The sequence below is a fragment of the Osmia bicornis genome, chromosome 14 (genome assembly GCF_907164935.1).
Source record: "Osmia bicornis bicornis chromosome 14, iOsmBic2.1, whole genome shotgun sequence".
Taxonomy (NCBI): Eukaryota; Metazoa; Arthropoda; class Insecta; order Hymenoptera; family Megachilidae; genus Osmia; species Osmia bicornis.
In genome coordinates, this window is record NC_060229.1 from 3,200,926 (window position 1) to 3,228,591 (window position 27,666).

The 27,666-nt window shown below is 43.8% G+C and overlaps 1 protein-coding gene across 1 annotated transcript in view; it reads left to right on the top strand.

The window, feature by feature from the left end:
- The window catches only part of LOC114876457, a 64,188-nt gene that overhangs the window by 10,322 nt on the left and 26,200 nt on the right, over positions 1-27,666 (top strand). The window contains exon 2 of the mRNA XM_029187956.2: positions 2,891-4,710. Within this exon, the coding sequence (XP_029043789.2) occupies positions 4,426-4,710 (285 nt within the window). The 5' untranslated portion in view covers positions 2,891-4,425. The remainder of the gene's footprint in view (positions 1-2,890; positions 4,711-27,666) is intronic.

Consider the following 27,666-nt stretch of genomic DNA (forward strand, 5'->3'; position numbering starts at 1 on the left):
TTACTCGCAGCACGAAAATAGCGAGGAAGTTGGAACGCGTAATTACAGGCAGAGGACGGCACCTTATTAAGGTATCTCATTTTCTTCGGGGGCTACGGACTCTGGTCGATGGCTTCAGCAGCGTAGTTCTTCATCGAGTTTTATCCAATAAAGGTGCACCGATCTTCCTTCGCTGGAAAATACGAGCGAAGTCCCCCGGGGGGGGTGCACGGCCGTAGAGCCACCACCGACGATGGTCAACATCGACGCCGGGGCTAATACCGCCGGCAAAAAGCAGCTTTTCAGGTTTAGTTAACTTCCCGCCGCCCGATACACGGGAACTTCCTTCGGTACCGGGTAAGGACACTTTGTAATTGAATTACGTACGACGTGGATGAAGATCTCGTTAACAATTCTGACGAAATTCGTGACGCGTTCCAGTTCGGATAGTGTCGATCAGGTTCGATCCAATTTGGGATTAAAAGCGATTTGAGAAAATGAAACCGTGCAAGACTAAAGAATCCATAAAAAGGACCAATTCGCGGAGGGGTCGTCGCGAGGCTGAAACTTGAAAAAGTTTCGAAATCCTCGTCGTTCTCGTTACAAACAAGCTACACCCACGCACTAGGCACGGACTTGGCAATTTCGATTTCTCCCGTTCCACAAGCGAAGCCGGGATTCTACTTTTAGTTTCGGGCAACTTCATCGCGGCAATTCCTCGCTTTAACGACAGAACTTTACTCGTCATTTACTTTCGACGCGATGCCAAGCACGCCAGCTTCTGCTTCGTGGAACGGAATCAAAGCTTCTCCTATCGAGGCTTCGCATCGCGCCGGATGCACACGGATCGTCAGGAATAACGTCGGGACGGGTTTGCGGCCGTTTGCGGGCTTACATTAACGGTGATTAATTCCCGAAGATTAGCAAACGTACCTTGTTCGAATCACAGTGTCGACTATGCGTTGATTGGCGCAGTGGAAATGAGCGTGTTTAGTCAGACAGGTTGAAACTCTAATTATTAAGAAGATGGATAGCTTCGAAATTCATTAGGATAGCAGTGCTATTATTTAATTAATCAATGTCTTAAGAGAAATGGCTACATTCTAGCAATATTCTTTTAAGGATGAGCCTTTAACTTGCTTTCAACTGGAAGTTACATATATATATTCGCGATTAAAAGGAAAGTACTTTCGAGATCCTTGAACGGTTAGAAGGTCCTGAAAACGGCGGGGCTTTCTTGGCACGTTCTCATCCTCGAGCTTTCATACGAACGTTACGACTATTGCAGTCTGGGGAGTTTCGAAGCGAGAATTAGCTGGTCGCGATTAAGCTTACGCTCTTGGATCGAGATAATCGTTAGCGCCAAGTGATTTAGATACGAACAGCCAGCGTGGAAAACTTTCTACGTATGCTGGGAAAGGGATCTTAATCCTCTGACGATCCTGTATAAAGGATAATGGATGTATGCAGTATACCTTCTACATGGGATTAGCGTAGTCAAAAGACTCTTTGATCGTCCTTTACTTAACTCGTTCAAGAGATTCTCGTGGTTAGACTCAGTAATTAAAACGTGTACTTACCTTCTGCAGGTACTGTGAAGATCCTTTCGGGAACATTTTTCTGATTTCTAAAACCACGATTCTTTTCTTCCATTTAATGGTAACATTTCTTTTTATTAAAAATTTGTTGAACTTCATTTGAAACAGAGATATGGACTAAGAAAGAGCCTCTATGTAAGACACTCGCGAGCGATGTATAGATAGAAGATAGAGAGATTGCAAACACTTTGGCAAACTGAAACTACTCTTAAAACTAGCTACGAAGTTATAATGGCCTCATTTGTAGAACACGCGATTTTCCCAAGTCTATCCTTCTCCAAGACGCCCAATATCTATCTTGTATCATATTAGCTGAATCAATTTTCCATTCCATTTCTCATCTTTCTTTTGAAATCAGTATAATTGCCGTGACGAAAACAGAATTTTCTTCGTTTAAAAAATAGCAGCTAGAAGATTTCAAGCAATTTTTACAAGAAAGTACATTTCAATCCCTGGTTCATTTTTCCCTGAGAATAATACGCTAATAACTCGTCCCGCAAGTTCCTCTCTGCCACGCAACAATGCAATTAACAGAGGATTTAAGATTAACCAGCGAAGAGTTACGGACAAGAAAATGACATTCAAGTTTCGTGTATACGTGGACGGACGGGAACAGGATTAAGTGGACGGAATTCGGGAACTGAAATTCAAGGTAATTCTCGCTTAATCCTTGGACACGGTCCTGCGTTGAATCGTTCATTCCATTCGAGTGCAACCGGAGTATTTTCGCCGTGATATCGCCCGTCCGCCGATAATCCCATCCCCAATATTGCTTCTATCTTTAATGCACTCGAAATCCATCCCTCTCGAAGGTACGTCCGGTTTGGATCGACAGAAATAAGATCTCCAACGTTGGTCTTTTACGTTACTCCGAGAAACTTTTCCCCCAAGGCTGATCGTTCGACAGTTCTATCGATTTTTTATTACCTTCACCCTTTACCCTTGTTTGTCCAAATATGTGTCCAATAATAATTATATTCAATGAAATAGAAAAAGGATCGCGAATATGCGATAGGGGATGAAACCTTTCGATGCAAATTTTAATTTTTTCTTCTCTTTTTTGAACGATAAAAAAAAGCGCATGAAAAAGGACTATTCCCGTGAACACAGTTACTCAGATTTCCGCGTGATTGATGGCCCGCGTTGTAATCGTATAGCATCCTCTCAACGTAGCAACGAGTAATTGCAGGGAAAAACACGAAGCACTAAACCGCGATCGTTTCATCAGCGCTATTTCTACGATCAAGCTTGATGAACAATTAAATCCACGAGCCTCGTAATAATTCCGAATCTTCCGATGTTTTTGTTCACAGGTGAGGGCTGGAGAAACGAGGAGCATTACGAGATACCCTGGAGCGAGGCTTGGCCAGCATAAAACGAAGAATCCGGGTTGAGCGTCTACCGAAATCGTAGGAAGACGCGATTATAGAGGGGACGATATAGCAGAGGCTATTCGGAGGAACGGAACGATTCTTTATCAGCGAATCTTCGAGCGAGTATGACGAACGACGAGCCTCGGTACGTTTCACGAATCGTTGCTTCCGACGAGCAGAAGACGTCGCGTCGTCGTTGGCAGAGCTGAAGAACCTTTCATCGTCGCATCTTGGAGGAAACGAGCTCGCTCGTGGTCGACTTAATCTCAGGTCGACCCATGCAAAGCCTGAAACGACGCGAGAACGAGAAGAGTAGCCTGTTCAAAGAGGTCGCGGTGGATTTAGCGAGGGTAACTCATCCGGCGTGATAGTATCGAGTCCCTGATATTAGCCGCGATCGATTCTAATCGAAATCCCGTCGAGGTTATCGGGAGAACGAAGAGGACATTAGAGCAGAAGATATTCGTCTTCCTTTACCAAGTTCATTTCGAAGGCTCCGCTCATTTCCTTTTATCTGGGCCGATTCTCATTCGTGCGACGAAACCTTTCCCGCCATCTCGCATTCCCTCGCGTCGTGCACGTAAAAATATAACGATCTCGGGGCCGGCTTATGGAGGACAGAGGGTCAGGAGAAAGAGAGAGAAGCAGAAGAGCCAGGCCGCGCGATACCACAGCCTCCGCTGGTATAATCTCATAAAACCTGCAGAAGAGTCCATCCACGTGAGCGGTAAAGCCCGTCGACGACGTTCCGACGCTCGGAATTGGTACGCTCCGCGTTCCTGCCGGTCACTTTCGACCCGTATTCCACGCGATAACCCAGCCGGTTGCTGAAAGAATTATCGGCCAAAGGAAGAGACTCGTAAATTTCGACCGACCACTGATGATCCTTTCATATAGATTATTGGAAGAAGAAATCAGATTGATCTCGGATTGATCCACGCTGCGGTTGAATTATGTATCGCGCGTGATACCGGAGAAGGCAGAGTTGCCGAAGATTCGGTGAAGTACCGGAGAGAAATGAGACGAGAGTTCACGATCCTTGTTACACGGTTACCGAGCTAGCTGAACCTGTTGCTGCAAGAATTATTATCCAAAATTTGCTAGTAACCGGAGCACCCTATATTCGCGGTGTTTTATGTGATAGGTGAATTAGGTTCAAGTTTGAGAAAGCAGAAGGGAACTGAAGTTTGACATAAACTGTGAATATCTTTGAAGAAAATCCTCTGTACGAAGGTTTTTTATACTCATCAATATTTATATATTTGTAGGAAGAAAAGTTATTTTAAACATATATAAGGAAGAAAGTTGGAATGCAGAAATCTTGGTGTATTCTTGAAACGTGAAAGGAGGAAGTGAAGCCAGCTCATTACCAACGGTTCCTTCTCAAATAACATCTCTTAAGGGTATTGTTATGCGCGCGTACAGGTGTCTCTTTCATATTTCCGTACACGTCGTCTGAATACGAATCGCGAGAGATGGATCAGGTGCACGTGAAGTCGTTGAGGTCAGCCTCGAGAAGTAACCCGACGAAAATGGCATGCGAGAAAGCGACCAGACGTCTGAGGACGATCCTGGTGAAGGCGTCCCGTCTAGGCGTCTCGACGACCGAGGTTGCCAGGCTGCCGAGCGCCAAGAAGCTCATTCCGCAAAGGGATCACGGATGGAAGTTGGCGGTGTTCCTTTTGCTGATGTTCGGCGGCGGCGTGATCGTCGCGCTGGCCTGCACCGCAAGGAAAGGCTGCTCGAAGCTGGAGGAGATCGTAAGTAGGGCTCTAAGTGAATTTGGTAATTGAACGCCGCGGTCTGCGAGCCAGATTTTAGGAAGGAAGTCGTCCGACCTGGAACCGCAAGCTGAGAGGAAGCCTTTCAGATTCTTGCGAAATTAGATCTGAGGCTTCTGAGGCTTCGAAACTGCCGCCTTCTGTAATATCCTCTCGCGTTTGCATAGAAAGATTCGAAACGTATGATTAGATCGGAGGGAAAATCGTAAAATTTTCGCCTGGCAAATTTTCAGTCAGATATACGATACGCGGAAAAGAATTATTTCGGTTTCTTCATAAAATATGTAATTAATTAAAGGGAACGAACGGATATAAATATAGGATTCGCGTAAATATTTATCTCGTCCAACTAGATTTGCCAGGGTTGAAGTTGGTTTTTTACTGTATTCGCGCTCGAAACTAAATTCTCCTAATTAATTCCACTCAAATATTTACGAGCCACGTTTCTCCATATCTTATGCATGATCCCGCTGAATGTTTGCGAACACTCTTAACATTTTTCATGAATTATTTCTAATTGCTTTTCTTCTATTCAGAGTAACGGGCGTGCACTGAAAAATTACTAATTTCTCACTTTCTTTTGTGCTCTAATCTAATTACCATAATTATTCCTCGTACATAGAATACATGTACGTATGCTATTTAAATTACAATGGGTAGATAAAATTTAATTAAAGGTGAAAAGTTGGCCTTTTTAACTTTATAATGAAATTTTGTAACTTTCTATAATGAAATTTTTAAAATTTTACCTTTCACCTTACCAACTTTTTCCTCATTAATGGCACATTTATGGAATATCTCAATGTTGGTGGGATCATTGTCTATTAATCTTTATTCATAAAAATGATTAATATTAGATCCTCAATTTCAAGAGATTTCTTCACATGTAAAATTACACTGGACACAGTGACTGTTACATTCTTTTTCATGTCTCTTTCCATTCCCTTTGTGTAGTAGATTGTCTTTCAAACGAGTACACGACGTACGCGAGTAAGGTAATTGAAGGTGTTTTTAAATCCTTTTGTTACGTGGCAACGTTATACATACTGATGAGGCGAATTAGACGGGCATCGTTACACGGATGCTCGTAAAGAAGAAAAAGTGCGAGCAACCCGAAGAAATATGCACAAAAATGCAAAGAAACTAAAAAGTTCACTCGCGAGGTGCAATTGGAAGGGACGACAAAATGGCCAATATTTCACGGTTCAAAAATCTATTCGTCACATCAAGAGCCATTAAAAGAATTCTTCTTTGAATATCAATAGTTTAGAACTCCCAGAAGTGGTAATAGTTGGCGAACCTCTCGGAGATCCTCAATAGCCACTTTCGTTCTCTCAAGTCTCGTAGTATCATCAATCAAATCAAGGAACTTTTTCCATATTTTTCGTAGAACGATAAAATTCTGTGTCAAATCGACTTCTACATAAAACCATTAACTTCCAGCTATTTCTCAGGCTATCTCGATGTCCTTAATGAAACCTAGATTTATACACCTCACTCTTAAAAGTGCCTTAATAGATATTTCTTACAATTAGTCGCGTCGTGGAAGGTACTTAGCTGGTACGGTTACTTAAAAGTTACTAGGTCAATCCTTTCAGAACCAGTGGTTTTTAGTGACTTGTCAAAAAGTTCGAACCTTCTTCGTACGACAAATATTTTCTTGTCCGAAGCAAAATCGGAAGTATCTTTCTCGATGACTGTAGTTGAACCCATCTGGCGGTAATCCCTGGGTAACAAAGTCGCGGTCGAAACTACAGCAGCATGTTCCATCAGGAGACACACAATTAAGCGTGACCTTTCGACTCATTGGTTTTTCGCCACCCCTGGTGTGTGCAAACTTTCCAGTCGCAGTTGTCCGCGTTATAACCGCACTAGGTACGACGTGCATGCGCGGGATATCGACTGGTGGTGTGGCATGGCGGAGGGAAAAGGAAAATGGTGAGAAAGTAAAACGAAGGGAGAGAGATAGAAAGCGTCAGCGAGTCTGGCCTCCGGGCGAAGGGTTGAAGAGAGAAACAGAGTAAAATGGAGAAAGAGACAGAGAGAGAGTGCCGTGTTAACGATGTTTCGTGTAGAGAGCAGGCTGGGCGCTGAAATTACAGATCAAGGGGTTTCTAAACAATTACGCTGTCGGCAGGAGGTCAGACCGAACAGCGTGAGGTTAGAGGTTACGGCTCGCAGGAGGCAAGGCTTGCGGCCTGCGGCTGGTTGCGGACGAGGGTCGAGGCTAACAGGAAGTGCTCTCTCACCGCCGGCCAATGGGCGACCGGCTACATCGGCTACTGCCAGAGAAACGTTGCCATACTCCTATCCTCTGATATTCCCCGGGGAGAACGGTGCTCCATTGTCCCTTCAGGCAAAGAGAGATAGATACGTCGAAGCTCGAGGAGATTCACCGGGCGAGGATAAGAGTGGAAGGGTGTTCCTCGATGCAAATGGAACAACTTGTATCTCCAACCCTTCTTCAATTTTCTATTCTGTCTGATATCTAATTAGTTAATGGGATCGATAGAGTACATTAATATTACGATGTTACAAATATAGTTTGTCCCAGTTGCTTGAAACACCCTGTACACGGTTAGGCGAAATCGATCGGTCGCGATAACCACAACTTGGAAAGTTCTCCCTTTGAATGGTCGGCAGGATTGGTAGCGATTTTCACTGACGTGGCACGAAGTCGGCCCTCGACTGATCATCGGCGAACCGATTGATTGGCGGTTAGAAATATTGCCCCGAGGCTCGAGCGAAACCTTTCGACGCGTTACCGATCCACCCTTTCCCCCATGGATTCTCCTTTCCACCCTTGGCTCGTTGTTACTAGTCGTTGAACTACGCTTCCCTTACCGACTCCGTCCAGCATCCCGATGATCGAGAGCAGGAAACACGGGCCAGTTCCTTTGATCTAGGCAAGCAGAATCGGTCTCCGGGAGGTTGCTTATATAAAGCTTGTTAACGCTATCTCTCTGCACGCTTGATGGACGCTCACGTGAATATATTCGGTTAGACGAGCCGAGATACGGGACACCGGCAGAGATGGAGCGTAAAATGTAAAGTAGGACGATCCCGACGTCATGGGATACGACGTCATTCCGACAAATGTGTGGGTTAATTAAGAAATTATTGGGGTGACGAAGTAGCTACCTTTGACGCTCCTCCTGATAGACCGAAGAATTATCTTGAATAATTCTATCTTCAAATTCTTTGAATTTCACGGATAAACGTTAACGAAGGAATTCACTGGGGGGTTTATTTTTTATATCAATCCAATAGAGCTCCGTCTAACGAAACGTGACTTCGCTGAGGGTTAAATATCCAATCGAGCACTTTTCATTCTTCGAAGACGGTGGAAAATGGAGGTGTGAAAATTGCGTGCTCGAAGAGAAGAGGGAAATCTAACAATAAGCGAGGAAAAAAGACGAGAAAGGAGGACGAAAGGCAATGAATACATTGAAGGGAACGAAACAATAGAAGAGAGAAGGCTCGTTGGCCTGGCCGCGTTTCCGTTGACGATTCTACGGTGAAAATCCACGTCTACGCCGTCAAATCCCATCACGGGGACGGCATAAATTTCTCCGGTTGCTGAACCCAACCCTCCGTTTTCATTCGTTGGCCTGCCGGTAGCTCTATAGATGTATCTTCTCGCAGTGTCACGACTCGGCTACGTTCCCGCAACCGCGTCACCCAGACCGTACAACGGACATTTATGATTCCGTTCGTTCCTCATCATGCGTGGAGAACGACACACGCACGCACTCGAATGTATGTTCGAAATGCTGGTCACGCTGGTCCGATCGCAACAATTTCCACAAACCCGAGCCGCGAAACAAAAATTGCACCCCCGATACGTGTGTGCCCGTTTATTTTTATTTTTATTTTTCTAATTGGACCTGTCCGGGCGTGAAATTTGCCAGGCGATTCCCTGGCAAACCGATGAATCACGATTAAACGACGTACGGGAACGTTTTAGAGTGACGGACGCGTTTTCACGTGCTACGCGGATTTTGAAAGAAACGGTTTGTTGACAGAATGGATGATTCGATCGGCGGGAGGAAGTAGATGTGAATACCGGATACACTGGATGGTTCAATGGCTCGATTCTGCGCGAAAATTGAGGATAAACGGATCGACTAAACGAAAGAATTCAATACGATTCGAGACATCTTTCCTTCGATGTGCTTCTTCTCAGATATTTTAAAATATTAACTCAAAGAAGAAACATGTGAGCTTGAATTACTTGTCCCGGAAGAGACTGATTCTTTTCTTCTTTTCAATTGATCTCTGTGTTCCGTCGTTGAACGACCCTTCTTCATTGAGGATATTTACTCTGAAGAGTTCTTGAATTAACCCTTGAAACATCCGTCAGTAGATTTTTCTCCAAGTATTTTCTCCAAGATTATTTCTTGAAAATACAAAAATCTTTCGTTTTCTTTAATATTTGTTTCGTACATTTTAACATTGATTGATCAATTTCTAATTATCTGAAAAATATTCCCTTGTAAAATAAAAGGGTGGAGATTGTGTGTAACGAACGTCACTCGCAAGTGATTATCAACTGGCGCAAAATCAGTCTCTGTTTAAGGGTTTAATGATCAATTAGGGGAATCGGCGTGTTGTGTGATCTCGCGTGCGGACGTGCGCTCGTAGGACTTGTTAGGGAAGACAGGTGGCATCCGCGCTGTCGGGTATAGCACGCGAATCAACTAGAAATCATCCGATTCGCGGACAGATTCATACAGGCCAGCACAATTTCGAGGTAACCCCGAACATCTGTGTGGGATGTCCGTCAGTCGTGTCAGGAATATGATCCCAGACTGCTCGTCGCGTCAGATTTGTCTCTGCACCTTGTAATTAATTGATGCACTAATTTATCTTCAGTCTGCGTCGTTTGTTTGGGGTTAATCAACCGAGATCAGCCGGGATAGCAATTAAAGTAACTTGTTTCGTGAAAATTTTATCAAGATTCAATTTAGAAGAATGCTGCTTCAATTTTGAAACTTTTGTCAAGCAAATTTTTCATTCGTTCGAAAATAAATTAACATAGATACGAAATACGTTGTATGATATAAATGGTGAATCGAGTAATTCTGAAATTATACGTGGACTTTGATGACAGAAATAGGAATCAATAATCAAGCTAGATACAAATTGACGTCCAAACAAGAGCATGAACGTACACAGTTCAAATTGGTAATAGTCTGCATGCATTTAACGCAAGCAATTGGACCTGACCCACTCCTATCTGGATGCAAATGATCTGTATACACATGGAGGACCAATACCCTGTAGCAGTGTTCCGCCACAGTTTCGGCTTTATCTACAATCTACGTGCAGTTCCTTTGAATTAGTAGATCTTTGTTTCATCAAACTTTCCAGTGATAGAGTAGGCTAATGGAACAATGTTGATACAATGCAGTTTCGTCGAGGATCGTAAGAATCTAAATTACATCTTCGAATTGAAGAAAAGTACTAGAATTAAATTTAAGAAGAGGGAGATCGGCTGTGTACACTCCCGTACCCTTAAAACGAGAAAAGTCTGAATAAATATTCTTTTCCTTTATTAAATATTGGGAAAAGGAACGAGCGGATGAATCGTCGGTAGTAAAACCGTCCGCTAAACTCTTGAAACAAGCCTGAAATCCAGTTCCAGTGAATCCGTTCGAGCGAGAAAATGTTTTACATCCTCGAAATGAGAATTTATTACAACGATGGATTGAACGATCGGATCCGCGGTCGAAGTTCGAAATTGGCCCCGTTTGATTTCCTTTCGCGACGAGGCCGTAGCCACGATAAAGCGTCGAACTTTCTTCCAGTCTGATTGATAATACGAAATCAGGAGAATGGTACACGGCGTCGAATGTCGATAGAAGTCAGCGAGTAAATTGACGTTTCGAAGGCTCGACTTTTCGACTGGTGGCAGCAGGGATCTTCGCTACAAAACGATCAGCAGCTGCCGTTGGTTCACTCTCTGTGCTTTCCCTTTTTTTTTTATTTCTCCTCGCCACCCTTCGTTTCTCTCTTTCTTCTCTTTCGCCGACTCGTTTCCGCCGCGGTAATCACGGAAACGGGATTTGAAATTCGAGTTCCCACTAATGGCCGGTGACACCCGTCCACGGGTCGCACGGTAATCGGATCGACGTGGCTCGTTCGAAAGCGTTTCTCCATTTGCATTCGTTTTTATAGCGTCGAGCAACGTCATCTCGAGCCCTCGATACCGTGACAGGAAACGAAACAAGGTCGCGTGGATCCTCGCCTTTTCCTTTGCAACCTCGAAACGTGATTCTCCTTTCTGCCCGAACCTTTCGTGTTCCACTTTCAACTTCTTTATCATTTGTCACGCCCGTGAACCAATTGAACGAACCAGACTCCTTTAACACTTTATCTCTTACACATTCCACGCAACGATATAAGTAACTTTGTGCCAGGGTTGAAAGTGCAGTCGGATCGATTTAGAATCGAGATGACCCTTGTATCGGCCGTAACGCCGAACGACCTTGTAGTCGATGGCGTTAATAGCATGCAGTGTTCCTCGATAATGTTGAGGCTCGGTGACATAAAAGGTGACGGAGGGCAAAAGAGGAGGCGGGAGAAAAGGAGCGTAAATAGAAAACGAGAGAGACGTAGGGAAAGAGAGGGCGGCTGGTAAAAGAGTGCGAGTCGAGAGGGTGAGATAGCCGGAGGAGGGTGAATGGGTGGTGGATGGGTGGTGGATGGGCGCTAGAGCGTAACCTGATATAGCTGGCAGCAAGCTGCCGTAGACCAGGAAGGTATCGTATCCACCTTCCTACTCTTCTCTGTGAACACGTTGTCCTACCTTCGCCCTTTTCCCTTCCAACCCTTCGCCGTTGTTCGCGCTGCATACGCTTCCTCGAGATGCACGGTTACCCAGGAATATTCCCAACGTAAATGCAGCATCGATGTTTCCTCAGCGTCGAGCCCTCTCGACGTTTCTCTTCTTTCTTTTCATCCTCCTCTTCCCTCGGCCCCGATGTTCTATCTTCTATTACATTACATCGCGCCGACACCTTTTATTCGCTGATCCAGAATACACAGCAGCAGCAGCTGTTACGACGGCAACCAGTTCGATAGGTCGACTCTGTTCGATATTCCTCGAGACAATCGTGGAACGTTCGACCTTTAAGGCGAACGTAGGCGCGAGCTAAACACGACGACGGAATTGAATGTCGTTTTGTAGCGTAGCTGATTCGAGACGGAATCGCGTGCACTTCTATTCCCCTGTATATTCAATGGCTTCTTGCTGGATTAGCTGTACGTCGAAGTTTCGACGAGTTCGAGTAGTTTCGTGATTGTAGGTAGAACTTGAATGATTAACCCTTGCATTAGAATCCGAGTACCCCTTTGATCTTTCCCAGCATTTTCAATTTAGGGATTTGTAAAAAGGAATGGTTAATTAATGTGTTAGTGATTAAAATTGAAATAATCTTGTAAAATCCATTTTCCATCGGTAATATTCGATTTAAAAACGTATTCCCTCGAGGAAAGGAGTGTTCGTGGCACGTAATAGAACGATCTTCCAACTTTCAGGAAGAAGTTACGCTATTGCCTTTAACGGGAGTCTACTTAAAAGGAGAGAAAAAAGGAAGCGAGGCTATTCAAAAAGTTTGGCGGGATTAAAATTGATTACACGGCTTCCTTATTCCTTCCGTAAGCTCCTGTAATTTGATAATATTACGTGGAGAGGGTGGCTAGGGGTCAGGTGGGGTCGAGTAAATAGTAAAATAGCGGGATTGTAGGAACCCATTACCGCAACTCACCGCGACTAGTTATGAAATATTCTTACCTCCATTACAGCTTCCGCAAATACGCGCGAGTACAGAGCGGTTCGCGCCGGATATCAGCCGTATACTCGCCGCGGCGAGCCGTTGAAAGCTGTTCTACACGCTCCTTTTGTTCCTTGCTTGTTTCGCGAAATTTGCCGGAATTTCATCGCCAACATCGCGGAAGACGAATGCGGCAAATACTATTATCCTATTCGCGGTGAATTATTAAACGCGTATTCGCGTTGTTTTCTTAATTAAAACCACGCAATTTGTCGTTACAACGAGCATGATGTTGCAATTTCGGAGTTTATGATAGTTGTACATGCTTCATTCATAGATAAAAAAGGTAGCAAACGCTGTTATTAGGCATTAAAAATAACAAAAGTAAAACTTTTTTATTATTACATTACAAGATTAAAAAATTAATTCAGGCACGTCATTCAGTACACAGTAATTGTGTTAATTAGTTTCTGTAAATTGTAATACAATGAATAATACTTCTATTTATAAACGTCGAACAAAACAAAATTCTTTGAAAAGCGAGGTGTTTTAATTAATGTACTAATTATTCGGCAGTGGAAAAATCTGTACACAAATTAAGCTGTTCCGACATTTTAATTCGAAACATTTCACCCAGTTGGTACAACAAAACTATTGCTCCCTGTTTTTTCCCTTTAAGCAGAAAATTACTTTTGCTGGAAAATTAGTTTCACCGTGAAACAAGTAGTACAGCTCGTCGATTACAGAGGCGTTATTAGCCCCGCGTAGAGTGGGCAGGTTAATTAGTCTGGTTTCGTCGATACTCGTTATAAACTGTTCTTATCAATACGTAGCTTCGGGAACGACACCATTACCGAACTTCCCTCGCGACGGTTTTGTTCCTCCGTTTACGGGAACTTGAGAACTCCATTATCCTTGCGCCTCGCTGCAGGCATTCCCGAAAACCGTGCTATACCATTGACCGAGATCCTCCAGGAAACTGTCGTGGAATGTCGCGGCTAAATGGCCTTGAACTCGATTAGATCCCGGAATCTGGATATTAGAATCTCTTTTTACACGTCCACTTTCCGCATTCTACCATCATTATGTTCCTTGCGCACCGTCTAACCATTTAATGCACTCGACGTAGCCGGTAATTAGATCGCATAAGTACTCGTTAAACGTAATCTCGCGTGTAATTTTTGTTTACCGCAAGAGTACTTTCTAATGGGCTTTCACAGTTTCCAAGAAAAGCTATTATTTTGAAAGCGCTCTGACTGCTTGCTGTTCATATTGTTTCATTTGTCTATAATCAATCATGTTATGCTTAGAAAGTGAAATAATTATACGAACAGTTGGAAATTACTTAGAGAATCGCGAAGGTGAATCAATCTACGAAATTAATCGGATATGATAAATGAAAATCGGCGACGAGTTTCGTCGTTGCGCAGCTTCCTTAAATAATAAAATCACGCGCAAAATTAATTCTCACGTCAGTAGCTTCAGGCGCAGCTTGGCGGCTCGTTAATCGTGCCGCGTTATGTTTTCGTCCCATTAAAATTACATTCTACCTCGGAGAATTTATAACGTAACGAGTCTGTGCTTTAACGCGCGAAAGATACTGCTGAATTCGTGAACACCTTGCTGACTGCTGTCAGAAGTCGTCCCTTAGTAAATTTCTTACAAGTTTCGTTAATCACTTACACCATTTCCATCCCTAAGAGTAGATACTAAATTTATTTGAAATAGCAGCTATCGAAAGTCGTCGTCGAACACATGATTTTCCAAGAAATCTCTGATCGTTTACGTTTCCGATCGCGACCGCTAACGGGCCGATTCCCCGTTAAATATTCCCAGTAAAAATACGTGCACTCGCCGTCCGTTGGCGATAAAATGGCGAGACGAGCGTGGCGGACAATTTCGTTTTCGCCCGACGAGAGTTCCAAACGAGCCCGGTAACAGCATCGCATGCCAGCATCGAGCCGATCTACCTAGGATCTGGCAGCAGCTGCAACGGCGCCCGTGACTGCAGCTGCATCGAGGTCGACCGTATGGATGAAAGAGGAACGGAGAGAGACGGAAGGCCGTTGCACCGGGTACGGGGGAAGGGTTCTTGCATCCGGCAGGGTGCAAGTGCTGACGTGGAGCACGTATTGCAAAATAGAGGCAGAGAACGGCTGATGCAGGGAACAGGCCTTCAACGAACAGAGCAAGCTAGAATGATGCGCTAGTCTGCCACGTGTACTGACCAACCGAACATTTTAAAGGTCTTTCAACTTCTTTTATCATTTTACCTGTGAAAGTTGAAAAAAGACTATTTAGAATCGTGTTTCGTGTCAGATTTATCGTTAAACGCGAGACATTTAGTATATGCAGATAATAGGATTCGTTTCTGACAGAACTTGATTGAGTGACTGGAATAACGGTGTTCAAAATAGTACTCATTTTATTTCTTGCGAATTTTCACTGATAAAGAAGGTATATTTGTTTTAAACTGAGTTCATGTAGATCAGACAATCGAATTAGCTTCTCAGCGAATACAAGAGCTACTTATAAATGATAGATGCAATCAAGTAGTCGGGTTTGATAAGAGCGATACATTTGGATTGAACAGCTATCCATTCAACTAATCGAAAGTTTATATTTGTATCGGAATCCGGTGCGCTGGAACAGTTCCTGCATTAGCTTCGTGGGAATCGAAATTCAGCTCACAGTTTGCCTTGATTTTCTCCATAAGAGGAAACGCGACACGAAGATCGTTTTAAAATGAATTTAAAAACAGCGAGGCTTGCCGCTGATGAAAAATCCATCAGGAATTTCAGATGAGCTCGCCTCGTGGTTCTGTTTCTTTTCGAACCGTCCGAAACTCTTGAACCATTCATATGCAGATTGCGTGCCTTCGAGGCAATTTATCGTAACTCTGAGAAATACCATTGGAATATATTTTTTAAATACGTTAATGTTTCCGATGTTTCAATAATCGAGTTTAATTCTCCAATTGCAATTTACTTCGCCCCGTTTCAGATCGCGCAATTATTCATTATTTCGTCCTGAAACATTGTTCATTGTAATAATTAATTGAATTTTCCTCGGTTCATTAGCGAACAAAGAACGATTTAAAAACGAATATTTGTTAATTGAAAAGGTAGAAAGCAGAATAAACTTTCATTGTAGCAATTGTTCCTCGAATGTTACTCGCACAACGAACAATACCGCAGAACATTTTCCATTTACGTTGACGTTTCATCAACGACTTATTTATTTTTTACGTATCTCTGGTAGCGAACGGTTCGCAAGGTTGGACATTTCTACGGGCGTGTTCGCAGAATGAAAGTTTAAATTCTTGATAAAGCGGCCGGAACGATGTAATAAGAAACTTCCCGGGAGAAAAAGGAGCTCGTGCCGCTTTTCCTCGTGTTTCTTGCATAATTTGCAATTTCAGAGTTTCGGGAGGGGTGTTAATTAAGCCCGTAATCTGTTCCCCCTTACCGAAAGCAACGCAGCTGACGCCGCGACAACGCTCAACTTTCTGCTCTGACATTAAATGCATGGGGGTTTCGTAACCAGCCAACACGCCGGAACTGCTCGTCGAATTGAATTCGAGTATCGAGAAGCACCCTTCGAACGTACCGCGTCTACCGAACGATCCCCCTCTTTTTCTCTCGTTAATTAACGCGTTCGGATACGCGACATTTTTCAACGAATATTCAACTTGCGTTCGACACCGCGAACGCGTTCCGTTTCTCGTTAATTCGCGGGGAAAAGTGGCAATTCGAAAAGTTGTACGTCCTTAAACGCGCCACTCGTGGAAAGCAGTTTTCACGGACGACCGTTTTATTCGTTGGGTGACACTCAAATTGTACGCAGGGGGGAAAAAAGTTTTAACCCTCGCAGGATACAGGTGTACAACATACTTTTTTCGCAGAACTTGGCGAATAATTTCTTTTTTATCTGTCTTTCTTTTCTTCTAATTGTTACTGACATATTTTTAACGCGGGAAAATGAATGAAATGAATTTTTGAGCCCTAGAATTGTCATCGAAGTTAATTGTACGAACTGTAATTACGTCGATCGAGAAACCGAGGTCGATTTCGACCCCGAAATCGTCCGCCACGGATTCATAATAGCATCCTCGACACGCATGATCGATCTCGATAAAGCGACACCAGGAAAGGGGAGACCGTTATGAACGTAATAATTAATTAACTCGCGTCGTCAGGAGGACGAAAGTTGGAACGCGAACGCGCCACGGTACTCGTACAATGGATCGGCGAGAACTTTCATCCGGAAGTTTGATTCGAAGCGTAGGAAATTATTAGCCGCGCAAACAACCGTCTCTGAATTCGCCAGGGATTGCCTGGTAATCGTATAATTGCCAAACCAGCTCCAGGCAAATTGCAATACCGCGATTTACTTTCGTAACGTATCTTTATTGAATTGTAATGGAAGAAAACAAGTCTTCAAATTTCAATATCATATGGAATTGATAGGCGTTTGATATGAAATAATGACGCGAAGATGGAAAATAAAGATAATACATTCAAACCATTGAACGAAAACATTTCAGTTGTCAATATCAATACAGAGAGTTCATAAGTCTCTCATTTCTCGCGCAATTTTGCGCTTTGATTTAAACGATTCTTTCAATACCGAAACAGGGCCGCAATAAAATCCTATGAAAAGTCGACGGTCGTTACGCACACTCACGCAGACCCCCATCGAAGTGTCCGTTAAGCTCAGAAATCGCAGCGTCGGTGGTTCACGAGTGGTTGATAACCCGAACCGGAAGGGCCAGGTGGAACAAGAGGACGGCTACAGCAATAACGTAGCTCGCTGGCTGGCTCGCGCGGGCGTTTATAAAGAGAATGCCGTGTGTGAGAGAGAAAAAAACGAGGGAAACGCGGTCAGAATAGGACGGGAGCCGAGTAGAAATCAGCCGGTGGAAATATTTTAGCGCCACAGGCGAATCCCTTGATGACAATTCCAGCACACGACCAATCCCGGTTGCCTTTGCCAGCGTCGCCACGGTTCTTTTTATGCGGTGTCGCGCATGTTCCACGCACGCCTTTAGCCGGAAGCGAAATTTCCGTATTACGCTTCGTGCCTCGATATCGTTCTCCGTTGCCTTCACCTGCCCCCTTCCCTGCTTTGATCACCGCTCGTTCCACGGGTAAAGGGACATCGTGTTGTGGCCCTTTGTGCGGCCCTCGAACGGTGGCGGGCTCGTCGGTTGAAAGGTTACGCTACTGGGTCCTCTCTATCGGTGACACGACGCCAACGATTCACCAGAGGATCCGAGAGAAAGGCGAGAGACGTGGAATTAATATTAAAATATGCATGAACCTCGACCGTATTGCCTCCACAGAATTCATTAGCGCGTTCTTATCTCCGGGCAGTTTTCTAGCTGCCGGACGGAAGCAATATTCTCGTGTTTGGTGACAGGGATCGGCGAGCCAATACCGTTCGGTTGACCAGTTCAACGATTCGATCGGCTTTGCTCGATCAAAAGACACGATGCAAACCTGCTGCACTGCGGTCCCTTTAGGAGTGGAGCATATAAATTGCTCCCGTCTGTAGTACGCCAGAGATTGTGCAATACCGATGCAAAATATAGAGTAACAGTTCGCTGTTCGTTTCGAAAAACGAGAATTTATATCTGTATTTTGACGAGATTGTCTCCAGTGACCAATAACGTTTCACTAGCTATTCTGATACGTTGTTAACGTTTCTGGACTTCTTTAGATATTTTTTATTTGATTTCCGAATCAAAGATTAATTTTATTTTTTTATATTGCTTCAAAGTTAATTAATTATTGATAGAACGTTCAAATTGAGTAAAAATAACCGCAAAAAAAGTTGCAAATTTTTTCATGAAAACCCTATCAATAGATAGAGGGAAATGTCCTCTTGATAACGCACTTTGTAGCGCGTCGATAGCTCAAGTGGTTCTCGAAATACATATAGGGATTTGAAGCGCGACATTAAATATTGGGAATTCTTGAATGGCGGCCATTGATAGACGTCGCGACCCAGTGAACCGGTGACCTACTTTTTTTCCAGGAAATGCGTACGTTACGACTGGTAGTAGTAGTAACTTGTCTGGCTAGCGTCTGCCACAAATCGGTTCCACTTGAGACAGGACTATGAATGGGAGAACCAGAAGTCGATTAGTAATAGCTGTTGCTTCGCGAGTTTCAATTAATTGCCTTTAGATTCGCTTGAACTGGATATGTATAAACTGTAAATAAAAAGTTTATATTTTAAAACTATTTAAATAAGAAATACAACCTTCAAAGTTAGCTACGAGTTAGTAGCCTTGTCATCAATTAAAAGTGCTTTCGGAAAGAGCACTTTCGGAAAGCAGCACTCAGTTATAAAACTTCCAACTTCAAAGAGTGTAAAACCACATAAAATCTTTTTGCGCTGTATAACCCAAATTCTACGTCGGTGAGACTTCGTTTTGGCCCTCTTAAGCAGTCTTTACGTGCAGTCAAGTACGTAACACTCCAACAAAGAAGTGAAAACAAATGTCCAAAACTGGCTCAGACTTGAAAACAGAAATCTCTCCGTTGCATAGGAAACGTAAATTCCTAGATTCATTGAATAAACCGCCTTAAAGTTCTGTCTCTTTATTCATTAGATATGAAAAACGTTAATACATAGCTGTATGTGGTGTACTACTTTTTAATTTCAAATTTAATCACGCTAATATATTCATTTACGCTTCGTTCATTCATCTAATGGCAAGTCGAGATTCGATCGGATGAACCAGTTTATAGGAGGAAGAGGACAGTCACGGTTTTCTTTTTAACGAAAATTCCGGCCATTCGTATTCATTTCTAGTCGTGCACATTTCGTTTACTCGAAAATTTTGCCGGGGTATTCAGGCACGTGGCCAAAAACGCGGACGTCGTCGTTATCATCGTCGTTCTGGCATATGCCGAGCGAACCGACGTCGTGTACACGGAATACCGATATTCGAATCAAGACCCCTCCTTCGATGCTTCGTTCACCTAAGGTAAGCAATATATTTGCTGCATCATGTTCACCATCAATCTGATAAAACGTAGGAAACAAGTATCCTAGAGCTCGTTTATTTCCAACAAATTTTCCCCTCGATTTCGTTCCCCGAATCATCCAAAGCGACCTTGTTTCTCGAAGATTTTTGAACGGTCCAATGTTTCCAAAGAAAATCCTACATCGAAGGGAATGAAAATATATCCGACAGTGCATCGAACTCGGACGGATATAAAAATTGATTATCGAACTTGTTATTAGTTTCATCTGATTCGAAACACCTTCGTTGTTTGCTAGATCTTTTTTTATATCGTCCAACAACGCGAGAAGTTCTTGGATCATGGATGCCCTGTATCGTATCGATTCGAAGCTGGCAGAGTTACTGTCAAACTTGGAATTGCATATTATTGGATTCTATCGACGTCTGGGATATTTCACGCTGAACTACTGCGACCACGTCCAAACGTATCAGTATCAATTTTTATACGGTCAAGTTATTACATTTTCCCTCTTAAATATTCGCCACACAGCTTGGAAAGTACTTTAGTTTTATTCGCCTGGAGTTTTGCCCGTTCGCCGTGGTAATTGTCCCGCGAACCAAGAGCGACACGACACCGTGTTTTTCAAACAGCAGGAACGAGCACGAAAGAGGCTCCGGTAACAATTTATTGCTAATTACCGCGGACGTAGTTGTTCAATCGTTTCAACGAGTCGTCGCTATGGAATTGTCGTTCGACACGCGACAAAGCTTGATCGGCTTTCGTTTTAAGAAAACGCGCGGACGTTGATGGATGCGAAATCAGACTTCGAGGAATCCGAGGAAAGCTGCTCGTTCAGTTAATAACGAGGACTAATGTAGCGATCAAGGAAAAGGAATTACCTTTTTAATGAACTTTTGTGTAATCCAACTTTGCGACCGTTCTGCCTCTGAAGGAAAACGTATTCCATAAATCAAACGTTTACCTCCGCGTAGAAAAGAATGAAAGCCATAAAATGACCGCACCTCCAGGCGAAATGTTATATTTTTACGCCGCTTCTAAAGTACGCTGTTTTTCTTTAAATTGTTTCGAGAAGTCGTATCGTGAAAAATTGGAAAACATTGAGATTCTTCGAAAGCGTGACTGGCGTTCCAAGAGGAATTATTAAAAGGGTTGGCGTTCATGGAATGGAGCAACGTGGTATTTAAGCGAAGGGTTGTTCGTTTCTGGTGCAACGCGATATCAATTTAGGCAATTAAACGGTGCCCGTCTGTAGCGGCTAAACCCGTTATCTGCACGATTATATCCGTTAACAAGCCCTTCGTTCCACAACCCTGTGGCACACCCTCGAGCTCGTCGAAATGCTACGCTAAGAACACGCACTCGCAACAACCTCCACGGTACTATCGACCTCGTAAAACCTTGTTAGAGGTGAACACAGTTGGCACTACAATCTCATATCGTACAGGTCCGACTTGGCTCGGTCCAAATGAAACCTCGGACCTCCTTCGCAAATATCCTTCCTGGAAAGAAAGGATCGGACCGAGGTTTTTAAAATACCTCGAGACCGGTTGAAAGTATATTTCTGTTTCTCGTTCGCAGTTAGAGACGATAATGTAAGGATATATTCCGGTTCGTAAAAGCAGCAGAGAATGTTTTTCTTAGGTGAGAAAACGTGGAATTGTCTTTGTTGTTCTTATCGCCCTCGCGTTGAAGTATCCATATTTAAGGGAGACGTTCTTTTGAATAGACTTTGCTGTTCCTTCTGTTCCGAATTAAAAATTGGAAGAAGTTAAGACAATGGGGTTTAAAATGATCTGCCATGAACAATTTCTATTTTATAAATCTACTTGGAAATGTTCTTGAATTGAATGTTTGATGGAAGGTTTTAATCAGATTAGTATTTCTATTGATCTCAACGTCTTAAGGGATAGATAACTTCAGTTTTGTACCAATTCAGAATGCAAAATTCTTGGAATACCATAACTTTGGAAAAAATAATTGGCCACAAAGCAGCGTGTCAGAATGTTCAAGTTAACTTGGTGGATAATCGTCGAGGCAATTTAGCGAACGTTCTCTCGAAAGTAGCTTCAGGAATGTTCGCGGATTTCGCATAAATCGTGGGAATAAAAAGAATGGAACTTGTTCTTGTGCGTCTTGAAATCGTGCAATTACTAACTAACCAGCCGGGTAAAGTTTAAACCTTCGCTAACGAATTCGAACAGATTCAAAGTGGATGTCCTACACGACCGAATGGAAATACGATTTCCATCGAGGAGAAAGATTCGGAAGGGAGACACACTTTAATTTAAGAGTTGAGGAAACTTTGGGATATTCTTATTCATTTCTGAAGTTGAAATTTCTTTTTCCAATCTTATATAAAACTTGCCGAGACGATGAGTCTATCCTGTAAAAAATACACGTCGATCGACGAAAGATCAAAGTGTATTCGAAAGAGTGATTTTTAAGTAACAGAGATACGTTCTTGTTTGTAATTTCTGCATTAAATGTGGATAAATTATTAAGCTTAACAACAATTGTGTGGAGCGTGGTAAAATAATTAAACGCTATAACCGTTTCAAACGTTTCTGTTTAAACAGTTTAAGCTCAGCGAGCTGCAACAAATACGTCGCATGATATGAAAGTTTTAAAAGCGGTGCTATTATATGAGCGCGGAATATGAATAGCACGGGAAAACAGGAAAAATCGCGAAACTGAAACGAAACGTACCTTAAAATAATTGTAAGGATTGTAAAAGCAACAAAAAGTGAAAATAAGGTAAAAATGATAGGAGAATAATCTAGGTAGACTTAAAAGATTATGTGATTTGAAACGTGCCATAAAATAATTATTAAAACATGAAAGTTACAACTAAATTATGTTATTACTTTGAATATAGAATTGAACGAACTTTAATAGTTTAAATGAAATGGATATATTTCTATCTTTCCTCTCATTTATTTATTTTGACATGGCTCCTTTTCACAATTACTACCTTTACTCAAATCATAAATTTATACCGCATTCATCCATATTTCCCTTACAGTATAAAATTTTCATCTTTGCAGACTTATGTCATACGAAGGATAAATTCAGTACTCTTTTCACCAGAAAACGCCGAATGAATTATAAAACTGCATAATGATATTTAGCCCTTTCTATCCGTACCCTTAACTCCTGAAATGATTGCAGCACGTTGATTCTTGTCATCCCAAACGGCAAGAGCTTCTGTCAAATTTAACAGCGTAATATCTCAGAGTGGTTGATGTATTTTAATGCGATCCGCGAAACTCGGCCAAACAGCGTGGCATTTTTCTTCATGAACGATGTCATCATTTTTTCACCGTGAAAAGATCTGCTCCAGGAAATTCGCCGGGAAGTTTCTGGCCTTGTAAATAGATGAAAGTTAAGAAGGAAAAGGGGTTTGGATGAGGAACAACGGAAAAGGGGTTGAATATAATCACTCCGGCTGTCGTTTCTCTGTAATAACCACACGCTATTAAGGGTGGTCGATTCTCACAGAAGGGATGAAGGCAATAGGATGACGGGGGTTGTAAGAGGGACGAGAAGGGTGCATCGTCGGCCGCAATTAGTTTTACGCCGGTCTCCTTTCCAGCCAGAAGCGGGTAGACGATGATCAGCTGCTATCAGCTTTTCCCTTTAGAAACTTCGTCGCGCTCACCCTCCGTCGTCGTAGCTAAATTCAAACACGCGTAACGAAGGTTAATGTCGTGTCTACACGGAGACGCTTGATGTCCTCGTCTTTTTTTTTTCTCTCCCCCGGAGGGCTCGTTCCGGAAATTCGTTTACAAGAAAAAGAGGGAAACGGGGGATTGAAGACTGAAGAAGAGTACCGTCTCTGTTTCGGCTCGTTACGAATTCATGAGACGAATATGTCGAGGGGTTTGCTTGAAATTTTTACGAACTCCCAGCGAGTATCTTTAAAACGATACCGGAGCTTCTCATCGAAGCACGGTTCGATATCGAAGCCCTTTTCCTTGCTGAAAACGGGACAGATTCCGTCCCTCGTTTGATTAGCCAGCTCATAAAATATTTATCGACGGATAAATCGTCGAAGAAGGGGATATTTCGCGGACGCTCCCGCGATGGTAAATATTTATGCCAATTACGTATGTATGCGCGGAGAGGGTGGCCCTTTTGCCCGTCCACGCTCAAAGGAATTCTTTAATTCTCCTCCTGTGATCTTTCACCAGGTTACAATCCCTACAGACCCTTCCCGAAACGATCGAGCCGAAGAATAAAGGGCCGAACAGGGTAACTTTGCTCGAAACCCCTCTGGCCGAAATATAAATTCTACTTTGCCGCTTCAAAGTCTCGATTCCTTTGATGTTTATATTTTTCACTGGAAACGAGATGCTTTTTAATAACGTGTCACGATGCAGACTATACACTCTGTGGCATTTATGGGGGCATTTATATCGTCTATGGGGATTGCACGGTGGGCCAAGGATAGTTAGAGGGACGATACCATCGGCGTAGGCGGTTCCAATCATTTCCCAATTAGCAGCTGATTGCGTACAGTCCGTGATAGAACTTTGAACCACCGCAGATCGGTTTGCTAGGGTTAATTCGGCAACACCGGAGTTCCGATACGCCGAAGGGTTAGACAGGAGATGCGGCAGAGGAACCGGGAATCGAGGGTTGGCAGTGGGGTGGCTGGCACACAGCAGACGTTAATATCTCACGACGCGAAACGAGCCAGTAGCAATATCGGGGATCGCGCAAATTGCGATCGGCAACAGAGATCTTCCTATCCATAGACGCACGCGACCATCGAGGATTTATAGGGTGTCCGTTTTTCATTTGCACCGCGATCCCCTTCTGGAAAATTAGTCGACGACCTATCCTATCACGATCTCTCTGTTCCCCTTTCCCATTCTCATCTTGCTTCGTTTTTTTCCCCATTGCGCGGGAATTTTTTATCAGCATGCTCCGCGTATCGTGTTTCGTCTGTTCAATAATTATCAGGGGGTATCATGTTTTCTTGCGATACGAAGCGGTTTCATTACATACAGATACCAGGAAATTTTGATGAAATCACTAATCTTTTTAAATTAACTTTTAAAGGAACGGTGTGAAATTTAGAAAATGAAAATAATGTGAAAATCAGGGTCCTCTCTATGGTTCGTCGTCTGAGGGTTAACCACTCTTAAACGTCCTACAGTTTCAGGGCTATTTTATTGTCGCAATAAAGTCATTTCTTACCACTGAATCCATCGTGGCTCCATACGAGTACTTTCAATCGTAACAAGAGTTCTCCACCCTCGTTACCCAACAAGTCGTTCTTCGCTCTCCACCGTATCGTCCTTTACAAGTTTCTTCGAATGGTTCTTCGATGAATCTCCTTGAAAATTAGTGGTCTGAAAGGACACGATATTTCGTCAACGATCGGAATTCTTCGTCTCGTTAACGTACATTGTCCCAAAAATCAAAGATCGATTTTCCTTTGTTCGTTCGCGTGTAGAGCGTCCCTCTAATTCTCGCACAATGCGCGGAGAGCTGATTCGAAGCAGTGTTCGAAAAATGCCCGGCCAAAAAAAGACAATAAAACGCACACACCTACACGAGAAACAAAACAAAACAAAAAAAAAATAAGAGTCAGAGAGAAAAAGAGGGAAAAAGAGGCGAAGAGGCAGCAGTCGCGTGGATTTGAAATCGCGTGTTTCACGCATCAGGCGTTTTAACCGTTTTAACGAGAGTCGAGCGAGCAGCAGGCATCGTTCATCATTGCGTGTCATTGTGTGTTGCAGAACCTGGCGACCTAGCCGTCGCGACCCATTGTTCCCCGGTGGCCGACAACGAGGGAAGCAACAGCAACGGCACCGGCGACAGCACGAATGCCAGTGGCAGCGCCGACGGCAAAAGCTATTCGCTCGAACAGCACCGCGCCTCCACGTCCGACCGGTGGCATTCGGCTGCGCAACGATCCTACGGAGGATTGCTCGGATGCCGTGGAAGCGTCTTCGCGGCCGCGGAATGTGTCGATCAGAAAATCGACGTTACTCTGTTGCGAGCTGCCGCCTGTCGTCGCCTCTCTACCCTCCTAGGACGAACCTGGAGATTAACGGATGGATGGATCTCTAGATTGCCACCTACACGATGACACCGCTATCGACGAAGGAATTCCGCTCGAAAGATGACGACCAGGATCGTCAGGATCGCGACGTTATCAGTGGGATCGTAATTGAGTAACGCGTCGGAGGAGGATTGAAATTTTCTCCACCATCATCGAACAATAGAGCAACACCGCATCTCCGTTATATGCAAAGGAATATGAAAAAGACCGCAAGGATCTTTCCATCGTCGCTAAGCCGTAACAAGGTGGTAAGATATCGAGCAGAAAAAGTCTGATCGCGTTTCTATGCCCGCGAAAAGTGATCATCGATGCTCCGTTGAACGGGAACAGAGCTCGATCGACGAAGAAATTCCCTCGAAACGATGACACTCGAGATCGAGTAGCATTCGACGCGACGACGAGCCGATTTTCGTCTTCCAGAAAACGGGCAAGAAACGGTTTCCATTCCCCGCGGTTTTGCTCGCTCTATTTGTCCGGATAGCGTGGGAGGAGGTTGAGATTTTTCTTCCGGTACGGGGATGCCCCGCGCCGCGTCGGGGCGCAGGAGGAAGTCAGCGGGAGCGGTTGTTACTGGAAGATAAATTAAGGAAGAATACAACGGGGGCTTGGGAACAAACATAAAAGGGGTAGCCGGCGGGTCGAGAGAGAAAGAGAGGAAAGCGGAATGGAGGAGGAAAGTTCATAAATGCCGTCGAGGGCACGCACGCTTGCTCGCGTGCTCTCTGCGAATTAGAACGGTCCTGTGTATTTGTATCTGTCTTTTCTGACAGTACGGTTTCCCTGGCCGCGTAAATCATCGGAATTAGCGCAATTTCGACGTCGAGTGGCCCGGAACGGTCTCTGTCTCTGCGTATCTTCGCGATTGCTAGGATTAAGGGCACGTTTTCGCGAGACAATAAATCGCGAGTTTCATCCTCGTGATTTTCTCCCCGATTAATACCATAACGAACGTGAGGGACTGAAATCGGCTTTGAATTTCCTTCGATCGTGACCGAGACGAATCACGGTTTTTCTCGAGGGACAAAAACGGGGCTCGAAAGTTTTTGCGAGGTACGAAGAAGAAGTGGTTAGTAAAGAAACAACCGAGAGACATGAAACTTCTCCGACCCATGAATTCCGTTCGAGTCGGAGCACGCGTGATCGCGTGATACCGTGAAATTATCGAATCCCTGTGGTTGATTTTCCTTTTTTCCTCTCTTTTTCGTTGCGGCCTCGGTAGATGGTACACATTATCACGAGCAAAAGTGGCGAGTCCGGGATTTATAGCCTCTCGAAATCGTCGGCTCGAAACGGCCAATCCGACGTAACAAAGAAACGTTGGAAGTTTCGTCGGAGAAGCCGGTTATCTGACGTTCCTCCTCGCTGCTCGCCGCGAGTTTTAATTAACTCGCGCCGTTTTCGCGGCCTTTTCCTACGAAAATAAACCACTCGACGTCTCCGGAGCGGAGAACGAAGGGTCAGCGTCGCTGGGCAGTTATTATTTTTAATCCTCCCCAGCCAACGTTGAACGATCCTCTCTGCTCGTCCATTCCCGCACCGATGCGAACGCAGACAGACAGTCACGTACGTGTACACGCACACTCGTCCCCCTTTCAAGTCTCTGTGCGGTGTACAGCAAAGGGGTGGAGAGGGTAAACGAGACTAACGCGCTAACGATGCCAACGTTAATTACCAGCCCGGATAGACCGCCTAATCGTCGAGCGAGTGTGCGCGCTAATTACGCGGCTGCCTGCTGATCGAGCGAATCGCATGGTTTAGTTGTGAATCGTGGCAGCCGCGTTGGAATTCCACGTTTCTTGCACCCTCGACGCGTTACAGAGACTTTCATCGTTGATGGAATCAATCTAAAACCACGAATCTGATCAGATGGGCGTGAAACAATTCCTGCCAAGATTTTTCTACGAAAGATCCCACCGTGATTTCTCTCAATCGGGACTGATAACGTCGAAACGTGTTGCCGGACATTGCCAAAATGAAAAAGAAAGCTGTCGACGAGATGTACGGGCCGTAAGAAGAGGCACGATCCTATCGCTTAGATGTAGGTTTATTAAAAAATGAAAAAAGATGATAAAAAAAAGGGATAACA